The sequence below is a fragment of the Phlebotomus papatasi genome, chromosome 1 (genome assembly GCF_024763615.1).
Source record: "Phlebotomus papatasi isolate M1 chromosome 1, Ppap_2.1, whole genome shotgun sequence".
Classification (NCBI taxonomy): Eukaryota; Metazoa; Arthropoda; class Insecta; order Diptera; family Psychodidae; genus Phlebotomus; species Phlebotomus papatasi.
Genome location: NC_077222.1, coordinates 70,642,355 through 70,654,382, shown reverse-complemented (window position 1 = coordinate 70,654,382; position 12,028 = coordinate 70,642,355). Strand labels below are relative to the sequence as shown.

At 33.4% G+C, this 12,028-nt stretch overlaps 1 protein-coding gene across 2 annotated transcripts in view; it reads left to right on the top strand.

Annotated features, from left to right (window-relative positions):
• Positions 1–12,028, top strand: part of LOC129799911 (latrophilin-like protein LAT-2) — a 42,289-nt gene that overhangs the window by 24,154 nt on the left and 6,107 nt on the right. For both annotated transcript variants that reach the window (XM_055844207.1, XM_055844215.1), the window contains exons 3-4: positions 5,611–5,716; positions 10,483–10,649. In XM_055844207.1, the coding sequence (XP_055700182.1) occupies positions 5,611–5,716; positions 10,483–10,649 (273 nt within the window). The remainder of the gene's footprint in view (positions 1–5,610; positions 5,717–10,482; positions 10,650–12,028) is intronic.

Sequence of the window (12,028 nt, the reverse complement as noted above, 5' to 3'; positions counted from 1 at the left end):
TCATCGCATTTCGATGTCATGTTCGCGAGCAGTTGAGGTTATATCGGTAATGTTTTTGTTGTGAAAAAGGATTTCCTCAGTGTGAATTTCGCATTTTATCAATGTTAAACATCTTCAAGGAGGTCTTTTAGAAACTGCAATATCAGAGAAAAGATTGAAAAATGTGCTGGATGTCATGACGGCAAGAGAATCTTCTTGAAAATGACTGCATAGTATGGAGTGTCCAGAATGATCCTGAATGATAAACTTTCCACAAGGCATTCAAAAGGGAAATCACTGGTAAGCTTGTACTACGTAAACTTATGAACCGGAGGATCGTGAATCAAGCCGAAACTGGATTTCTTATCCTTAAGTCCGAGCTCCAGGATTGGATCAAAAATATGGTGAAAATGAGAAGATGCAGACAACCTTCACTAAAAATCTCCCTGGAAAGTGCTAAAAAGTGGTCCTGATGGTTGGGTTCTGGTAAGAGGTGGATGTCAGAGAGTGTTTCTTCGAGTACAACATAATCAATTAGAAAAATATTCAAATTTATGATATTTTTTTTGGGTTTTATTTTCCGGCCGATGCCTGCTACACTCCTGGCCGATATCTTCCTCATCTGCTTTTATATGGCCGATGCAATATGCGCAGTGCATGATTGCAATTTTACCATTTTTTTAACTAATTTCTCTAAATAGTAAGAAATCAAATGTTGATATATAGATAAATGTAATACTGAAGTTCCAATTGGCATATTTTAGAATGTCAAAAACTGGTTTAGATCATTTATTTTAAGCGAATTATGGAGTATTTTTCTTAACTGGCCGATACATACTACCCTTACCTTATTCGATATCAGTCTCGCCAGTAAAAAAAAAATTAGAAATGAGAAAAGTGAGACTTTCTTTCTCTGCTGTTAATGTTCCCTAAATAATTTCCTGTAAATTTTTCAAAGTTACAAAGTATAACTTTTAATGTACTTTTTTACTCTTGGTAAAAAATTTTCATCATATGAACTTGCTCTGTGGCAAAATTTCATGTAGCACTCAATGTATCCACGACATTGTTTGGCTTTACTTTGCATTCTCCTCCTCCTTGTTTTGCTATACGGAAATTCTATCGATTTGTTATAAATATAAAGAACTAAGTTAGAAGAAAAAAAAAGTATGTTGAGAACACAGAGTTGGTTGTAATGTGATACTGTGTCTCACATAAATATTACTGAACTCTCCCCTTCACCCTCTTTGCAAACATCTTCGAAGACTATGGAAAAATTCGTGTAAAAGCTTCACTGAGTGCTATAAATGCGTGTAGTATAGGGGGTAGTGCCCGTAAAAGCTCCTCCAAGGTAGAAAAAAATTATAGAGGTAATGTGTACACATATGTGTTCACATGCATAGCAGTATTTCCATAAATTGAAAGTCATGAAGGTTATTAGGGCTCCAATGGTGTGTTAGAGTGTTGCGAATATAGGCTCTTGTGGAGGTATTAACATCTGCAATATGTGTAGTAGCACAACATAAAATCTTCATTTTTGTTTTTTTTTCCTTAATATATATCCTATTGTGGCGAAATGAGCATCACAATCTCTAACGATATTGAACTTCGATTGTAATTCTCAATGTCCCGTATAAATATTTGAATACTATCAAATTCAAGAGCTTCATCAGCGTGCTCAATCTCATTCTTGAATCAAGGCTCTTGTCACGTCTACAAAAGTCTCTCAAAACATCGTATTTCTCATACAATGGCAGTTTCTCTTCTCCATCTCTCATATATTTCCCAGAACGCAAGTATATATGGCAATTATGTCAGATTTAGACATAATTCGCTTATCGAATGGTTCACAAGACTGATATTGCATAACAAACGAAATCCATTGGAATTTTGTTGATGTTCTATCTGTGAGAAGTATATGTACCCAAACCCCTTGGGGTTGATTTGAAACTCAAGATCAATCGTAAATTGAGGCTTTTCCCCTCGTAAGAGCACATAATAATAAACTTAATCCACTATCTGCACCATGTGTTTCACTCACTGATTAATTAACATTAACACGCTCATAGCGAAACACAAGACATAAACGATTGATTACTCAATTTAGCTAAGATTGCAGACCATATTAGGGATTTCTGTTTAAATGGGAAAGCTTCATCTTCCTCAGTGATTTATTCACCCATAAGAAGTCCGACACTGCTATGCAGTTGTTAAATATTCCAAATTGAAAACACAAAAAAAAACATTTTAAGGTCAACCTTAAAGACTAAGGAAATTTTCAATGATTTAACTTTCATAAATAATAATTTTAATAAATTTTAAGACTCAATAATTTACAGAAACGGTGATTGTTTTTCTTTCTCTTGCATCCACCGCCGTCTTAGCGTTGCTGACTATCCTCCAGAGGCAAGCTGTATATTAAAATTTTAATCTAAAATACCAACTACAAAAATGGAAGATTTTTTTTTTTAATTTTCATTTCCGAGATCTAAATCTTTAGAAAAATTCATCAAACACGTGACATGATATATTCTGGTAACATTCTTCCTAAAATTTATAATAATATAAAAACTTTTAAAATACTTCTTGAAAGCAAACAGCATACAAATGAGTCAAAGAAAAACTTTGTAAATTTTTTTAAATCGTGAGCAAGAGATTTTTCCTCACGAGTGGGACTGCTCAACAATTTTATTAATATATTTAGACAAATTATGTGGAATTTAAGAAGAATACACAGTAAAAATATGTTGAGGATATGGCGTAGTTGAATTGAATTGAGTGTATTCATTTAGTTAAAATTTCAAACGATAATTGTTGAAAATTTTTGCTTTCAGTTGAAAATAAACCAATGAAATAAGATAAAAAAATAATTTTCGCCAGTAAAAAATTAAAATTATTTTCTTAATTTTCTCCTTACCAATAATATTTCACTATACCCCAATTTTCATTTTACTGACAATTTTTTTACGGACCATTGAAGTACGAGTTTAACTTATCAGCTAACAGGAAATCTTTAGTTTTTTTTTTGATTTCAGATATATACTCTGAGAGATCTTGAAAATTTCAGAAATATAGTTTAAGTGTTGTACTTTAAGAAGTTCAATTAAAATTAAAATTTGTTATAGTGAAAAACAAATTGAAGAAAATATCGGCGACTCAGAATATAAGTCGAATAACTCGATTTTTTACAAAAGTCGTTTTATTCGCTTTTTGGATACTTCTATATACCCTCAATACCTTCCCTGTGAATATTATACTTGAAAAATAATTATTTTTAAATCTCAAGAATCCTATACTCAGCATGTAAAATCTCAGCTTCAAATTGCTCTCCTGTAAAATTTTCCTACTGTGAGTTAATCTTTTCTTATTCTGAGCGATCGATATGCTGTTTTCCAGTCTTTTTGACTTACGTAACACCTTAAAGACACGAGAATATCACTTTTATAATATACTGTATTTTATTTATGTACTGAGCCATATTAACTATAATTGCACATTTCTGATTTGCAAGTGTTTATTTATCTCAAAGCATTTTTAGTACATATGAGAAAGTCCTCTTTTCAACACCTCTGATCTTTCGCACCGGAAGGACTCAATCTCACAATCTGGGGTATCGAGACAGGGATCTCACCGCCAAAAAGCCGGGATTTTTACGAATTATATGGCAAGGATCACAAGACACTTCAGTTCCTCTTCGAAAAAAAGCAATTAAAAAATAATTTTCCGTACACCCTGAAAAAAATACCACTCGATTATCGTAACAAATAAATTTGAAAAATTACACAACAACAGTGCAACATTTTTATCAATTTTTAGTTTTTCTTTTTTCAATAAAGCCGGCTGCACATTAGCATTTAATCTCAATTTATTTCCATATAGGTTAACGTGTGGTATTTCTGGACAAGGTGCTTTTCGGGACATAATATGGGTATTTTAGGACACATCAAAAACCCTATAAATATATTAAGAAATAATAAGCTATTTACGTATCAGATAAACATAAAACTTCTGAAATTTTATTTAATTTAAAGCATGAAATACACGTAAATTGTGAGTGCCACATTTCACTTTTTACAAGACCTTCAGTGTGGTCGATTTTGCAGATGTCAACACAAACAGTGCTTAGTTTTTTTTTTATTTAAGTCACTTTAAAAGTGAAATTTAAACAAAATTTTTATGAAAGAGTGAAGTTTAGAACTTCTGCTTTAAGGTAAATAATCAGGCTCGGCGAAATTTATTTGCATACTAGCGACTTTTCTCTGTCCCGAAATACCCGACTGTCCCGAAATATACCACTTTTACTTTATTTCATTTTTTGCTATTTTATATAAAAATTATGCATTTTTCAATATTTTTCGATAAGAATCTTTTTCTGCATAGCATAAGGAATATAAATATTTGTATCAACAAAGAAAAAAAAATTTGAGAAGTCGTTAAGCTGTTTGAAACTTAAAAGTGCTAAAAAGTGTCCCAAAATACCACACGTTGCCCTATTTCAGTAATTCGTAGGCGATTTTCATTCATATCACATCTTGCAAATATTTCAAATATTGACGAAATTTTCTCTTTCCCTCTGACCAAAATCAAAATTAAATGATGAAATATTCTTCTGAATGTAGAAATTAAAAATTTATGAGCCATTTGGTGTCTCAAGCGTGGTTTTAAATGATACTCGATTAATTTTAACTTATTTATTAAAAAGTCAAAGTGGAACATGTTACTGCGCAAAAATAAGTACATTTGCAATTAAAAATACATACACTGCATCTGGTTTTTCAAACCTCAAATGACTCTTCAGATAAGTTATTTAGAAAGAATATAAGTAGTACACTATATAGAACGAAACTATTGATATAATCGCAAGTTGTAAGTTTTTCCAGACATTTTACACAAATTGCAAATATCTACTATTTTTACAATGTAGATAAAGGACATGGGTATAAATGAAACATAAAGAAGTTTTGAGTAATTGGGGCAGACCTGAAATTAGTACTTAAAAATTAATTAGAATTCCTTGTAGGATTTATGTACATTTATTGGGGTTCCAGAGGCCGATCCTTTGGTTAATTTGTGCTGAGTGAGCAAAGGTAAAGCACGTATTAAATTGTATATATGACACCTTCAGACGATATATTGGTCTCACACTGTTCAAACTGTTTTAGCACCTGTCGGCTTCTAGGAGCTTAAGAGATGGTTTAAAACAGGATAAAAGTTCTCCATTACTGGGTAAAAGCTCAAACAACATAGACAAAATTTCTCATTCTCTTTTGCTGATGGAAAATTGGTGTATGTGAGAATGTGTATTAAAGGGTTATATATTTCGAGTCTCAAGGGAATTTAGTACCTTTTCTAAGGAGCCCAGAACAACTCTCCTAAAATATTCACCTTCTTGCACACATACAACTTACAACTATCATTTTCGCAGTGTTTACTTCCCACTCCAAAAAGAGCTAAATCAACAAATTTATTCCTTCTGTCCTAACTCTATGTATATAATACACTTCTCATTGTACATACACAACTTTTATTACACCCAACTTTGGCCAATTTGCAGTATAAGGGTGGAATAAAAAGTACCCATAGCATGACTATAGAGTGACTTTTGGTGAATTAATTAAATTTTATTTGCAGCCTATTCTCCGATCTCAGTTCGCTGGCGGGAACATCTCTACTGAGTTTTCTGTCATCTCTATTTATGGGACAACTTTTGTTCGTAATTGGTGTAGGTGGTGTTCAGGTAAGACATTCATGTCCTTATGACATCTTTTCACGGCTAAATTTGCACGAATTCTCATGAAAATTCCATCGAAAATTATCCAAATAGTTTATAAAACTTTTGGGTGGAAAAGATGATTGATATTGTCCTTTATAAATTTCACACACCCCCCCATTTTCAATGGCAAATCATTTTTGGTCATGAATAATTTATTGATTTTGATGTCACTTTCAGGATGCGATGATATATGTAAAGTGGATTTAATTGATCTCAAAAAGTCCTCTATCCGCCCCCAAAAATATGGTTAGCTTTTAAATCATCCAACAATTCTATTCGAATGGATTATCTTATTTTAGAATTTTGTTTATGAGAAACTTTTCAGGCTAAATTTAACCTTTTTTGGCTGTTAGTTCTATTTTAGAACCACAGAATTTCTAACCAATTTTGACGAGTGTCCGAAATACCATGGGGTTGAATAGGGGAAACTCGGGAACACCCACATATGAACAATTTCGAACAATAATGCGGTTTTTTCATTGGATATAGGATCCCAAATAATATGAGAATTGGTCAACATAGACCAATTAGTTTATAAATGAAAATTATTTTTTTTCTTTAAATTAAGCGTATTACCAAATAAAATTGGTCATTAAATGTTATTATGGGAATTTATGTTAAATTTAGCATATTTTGCATATAAACCCCAAAGATCTAAGTTTTAAATGTAATATTTTTAATACAAATTCCAATTTTTTGGTACTTCTCTTTTTTAGAAGTGTTCTTTGTAATCTTAAAAGCAAATTATCATATTTGTCTTCCTTAAAATTATTCTAAGTGCATTTAAAATTTAATAAAGATCAATTTTGCTTTGTGCGCTATATAGAACAGTAGGTTTCCCAAAGTTTCTTTCCTCTCCGGGAGGATTTCAAGGATTTTTCTACAATATTTCGTTTGTAGAGGTGACTTTCTTCTTTTTTTGACATGGTACACCCTATAAAAAAATGGAATAAAAAACTAAAAAATTATGGAACTTAATAAGGAACGCAAGAAGTGTACGATATTTAAAGTTATCCGAAATTTACCAACAATTTGCCTATTCCATTTTTTAAATAATCAAAAAAATATTAATTCAGTTATTACAGAAATAAGATTCACAGTTTTTAAGATTCCATAATTGATCAGAAAATAGAATTTGGCGCAATACCACACAGACAAACTTCTCAAAGTCGAGGTCGCCAAATATTATCCAAAAACACTTCCAGAGTGGGCCTAGCAAACTTGTTTTTCAATTACTTTGTATATTTTTTAATAAATTTAAATCGCTCCTTGGAAATTACAAGGGGCCAATTAAGTTTCGGTCATTTTTCAGGAGACAGCATGAAAGATTCAACTTAGTGTAAAGGGACAGATAATCCTAACCGGCTTATGTAGGTGAGATTCTTAACGTGAGCTAGCTCGGAGTGCATGCAAATTCGATTTAGAGCTGAAGTTGGGAGACGCCATTCAGTTATCTTGAATCAAATTCGTGAAATTATGCAAATTTTGTATTTAAACCAAAATATCAAGGATTTGGATGAACTGGCAGAAAAGTGATATATGGGTGAAATGTAGACCAGAATGTTCTCTATAATTTTCCCATAGAACATGATCTCATCGATTACTCAGAAGCCAAGATAAGCGAGGTTTTTTGTTTCTTAACTCGTTTTTTCATCCAGAGTGCCCCAAGTAGTCATTTGTTGAACTTCAACTATTTCAAAGAATTGTTGTATTTTGTGGGACTTTCCATTTAAACCCCTATTTTAAGTGTCTTGGTGGAGTAGAGGCAGTCAAATTGGCATCTGAGTGATTTCAAAGCGTTATTATGGGAAAAATCATTTTTTTCACACTTAAACGGCAAAATCGGAGTGATAGCGTAGTCTGAGCGGAAAATGATGTATGGACGAAATGTAGAGACAAATGTGTTCTACAATTGTGTCGAAGTAATCATCAAAATCGGTTTAGCGACAGTCGAGATAATTGAGGTTATGTGATATTGAAATTGGTTTTTCGACTGTGGCGCCCCTGGTGTTGGTCCCACGAAGTTCAAATATTCTAGAAAGTTGTAGCATTTGGTGAGATCTTTCGTTTAAGCCCTCATTCATCAAAATCGGTCACATAGAACCGGAGATATGATTTTTTGAATTTCGTGAACTTTGACCCCTCATATCTCCGGTTCTGTTTTAACCACAGCGCACATACGCACCATTTTGGAAACGTCCTAGACTGGACTACAACATACTAAAATTTCATTAACTTGCACAATGCCGTTTTTGAGAAAAGTGACTTTGAATTTCGATGAATTTTGACGCTATCACAGCGCCACCTGTGGTGACTTTTTGAACTTCCATCTGAAAGTGCTCATTGAGACGAAACCAAAAAGGTAAAATTTAGGTCAATATGTTAATTAGAACCGGAGATAGAGGCCGGTCAATGTTCGAACTTTGACCCCTTATAGCTCGGGTCAGGGTTTATGGATCGACTTAAGGTTTTTTTTGTTTGATAGGTATAATCAACGGCTACAACATACTAAATTTTCAGCCCGATGCACAATGGAATTTTTGAGTTATTTAACTTTTAAGATTTAAAAATTTTCTTTTTATAAAAAGCGCCCCTAGCGGTGGTTTTATGAACTTGCGATGTTAGAAGAGGAAGTGGCATTTTACGAGAGCTTTCCAAAAAGCCCTCACTTTTTAAATTCTGACAATTAGAACCGGAGTTATGGCCATTTTAAGAAATTTTTTTTGGACCCTTATAGCTCGGGTCAGGGGGGTCGGGGGACCTTAAGTTTGGTATTGATGGAAATCTCTAAGGCCCAGCTATAACATACTAAAATTTGAGTCCGCTGAATGCCATAGGGGCGGAGCTATTGAGAAAACAAAAAAAGGGTGGTCTTCAAAATGGCGGAAGGAGGGGTGGGGGGTGGGGGGTCTATGCACCAAGTTGCAATTTTCACCCGATATATAACCTTTGCCGAAAACCGCAAGTCGATATCTTTTTTAGTTTAGGAGCTATTAAGCTCCAAAGAGCGGCCGGCCGGGAACGTAACTTAGCCACATATATATTCGGAATCAGGAAGTGCTGAAACACATTTTGCCCAAATTTGAGGTCGATCGGACGACATGAAATTTTGTTAGGATTATAGTAGGTGAGATTGTTAAGAATCTCACCTAATAAGTATCTCAATTTAATGACTGAACAAAAACAATTTATTTCTTTTCTATTTGTATGAACACTAATATAAACATCGAAACTTTTATATTTTTACCTTGTCGTTCTAAATTATATGCAAATTTTGCTGAAATTAGAATGACAAGGGACCAACTTGCTTGAGTTAGTACCCTGTTTCACAAAAATTTGTATGATGAATATATTTTGTGCCCCTTTACTTCAAACAAAATTATGCAAGTAATCAAAAAGATTAAAATTTTGTAAAACTTTTCTAATAACGAAATTTAATGACATATCATCTGCAAATATATTAAATTGTTTTTCTAAGTGCATCAGAATCTCAAAATTGCAAAAAAGTGAGTTGACCCCTTGTAATTTCCAGGGAGCGAAATGTTCTTTAATTTTATTTCGTCTTACTTTGTTTTACTATTCTTTTTTCATTTACTTTTTATTTTTATCATGCCACAAAATTGTTGGATGGAACTACCCCATGTTTTGTGTGCAAATAAATTTACTTGAATTGAAATAAAAGAATCGTTCAGATGATTTTCCAAATTAACTTCTTTTACAATTATTTTTAAAAAATTATGTTCGGTTTGCATATTTTCATTTTATTTGTTCTTTTATGATCATTTATTGCTAATATTAAATTGTTTTGTATAAGTACACACTTTAAATATAAATTGAACAATTAAAAACGTCTAACATTATTTTCAACGTGTAAACGAGAGGTGTACAGATCTGCCCCAGGAAGTATGTGGATCTCTCCCAGATATTTGGCGACTTTTAAAAATCACATAGACACAAATTGGACTCGAAAAACTCAAAGAACTGAGTCGAAATTCTTGAAAACCAAATCAAACTTGCACATTTCCAAATATTGTAGATCTGCCCCAACGTCCTCTATAGTTATTTCACCTCTTTCAGATCAATGTCGTACTAATACACTTAAAAGTCATCAATCAAGCAGTATTAGAGAGGACTTTTTTTTCTATACAATTCATGTTTTCAACCGTGGGGTTAATGTCCCTATTGAAAGACATGCTTGGGCAGAATTTCAATCTCACCAAATTATCGGAAAAATTTCACAGTGATTTTTTTTCTAGCGCCTCTACGAAGAATTGATTTTGTCTGATGGTTGGATTTTTACAATTCTTTTCCACAATCCCAGTGGTGATTGATGTGTCTGGGGGTGATAAAATGCCTCAGAGAGAGAGAGAGAATGTGAATGAGCAAAAGTTCACTCAAGTCTATTTGAAGAACTCATTTCCTTGCATGATTCTCATCTTTTATTGGCCGGGAATATCCTGGAAATTGTACGGATGATAATGATGTTTTCTTCAGTTGCTCCTTCACATTCAATTTTCCCTCCCAATGGTAACACATCAATTTTTATACTATCTCATCTCCAATGAGAACTGAGAACTCATCATCCACTATTTGTGGATGAGTATCCATATAAAACAGTTGAGTGCAGAAGGCACGTTTTCTGTGCATGCTCGTTTTAGCATTAATTGTGTGAGAGTTATTTTTTTTGTTCCTCCAAATGGGATCAAGAGCATACGTTATTCTTTCAACAGGACGCTGAGCTGTGCTTGTCTCTCTCCCTGGCACTGCTATATATGAAACTGGCCTCCCTGTGCTGGCTGTGCTGCTGTTGTCATCACGCACTTAACGTTTTTCGCCAAAATGCGAATTTAATACCACGACCGGAACCCCAGATGGGAAAAGCTTTAGCACATTACAGGCAAGTTTATCGCAATCTTGATTATTGTATTGTAATAACACGAACACTCCTCCATAATCTACTAGCTCTGTATTATTTATTCTTAGGTGATTTATTTTATGTTTTTCCTCCGCACCGCACCATTCACATCTTCCTATACAATTGGTACCATGAGAAATCTCAGAACAAGCACCAGACTTCCTTTCCCACTAAAAAATATTCTGATCTTGTGGGCCAAAAACATATATACATATATATTAGTCGTGTGGAATATGCAATAAATTTAGCCAATGGGAAATGTGTCACGTGCATCTTCTATATCTCCACCCTACAGTTTAATTAAACTTCAACATGAAATAACATTTCCTTGACCCCATTCTTAGTTTGAATTAATTCATTACGTTTTGATAATAGAATAATTCTTAGGGAAATAGCACAATTCACAAAATGAAAGCGTCGTTATTTTAAAATGCCACTGCAAAATTAGTTGATCGAGTGATCATTATCAAATCTATTTAAAATAGTTCTTATAATCTTAAAACATTTTACTCATAATAAATTTAATAGTAGTGAGAACATAAGGCAATATTTACGTGGATACGTTGCGGCAATTATTTCTTAATGGTTTCATAGAATTATATTTGCTTGTGTTAATTAAATGAAAACGATAGCCCAACTAATATTGGTCACTAATTCCTTTTAGGTCTCACAACTAATGCAAATAAATGTGCCTATATTTTCATAAAGTTCTGACAACTTTTTCAATAGTAAAGAGTGGGTTTTTACTTATGTGTTGAAGCTTTTTCGAGCTATATAGTAACCACAACTAATATGATATAGTTATTACAGCCAATAAGATGGGTATCAACCACATTTATTTCGTTATTGAAAATAATATGTTATAGTACCCGTTACTAATCTAATTTAGTTATGATAACTAAATGAAAAAGATACTGGAGCTAAATATATGGATGGGCCTATGCTTACTATATTTTATAGTTTCCATAACTGTATATGAGGTAGTTGGGACTAAATTTATCTAAGAGTGTGAATATGTGTGTGAAATTAATAGTTATTTTACTGCTCGAACTCCACGGAGAGAAGAGTATTCCCTCGGTTTTTTCATCCCCCCAAAATTTCCACCTTCCCTCCCCCCACGAAGACCAATTTTATCAACAAATCGTCTTTCAGACGATTTCTGAGAAATGTCGTCACGCTGTTTCTCCGTCTGTCCGTGTGTCTGTCCGACTGCCGCCAGCTCTTGAGGCCAAACGGTAAGAGATAGCGACTTGGGACCTTCGGAGGACCCCCCCATAAGTCGACCCAAGGATCGTTAACATGCCCCTCATTTTCTCCCCACCCATTCCCTTCCCCTCCAAAACCATGTTTTTTTTAGGATT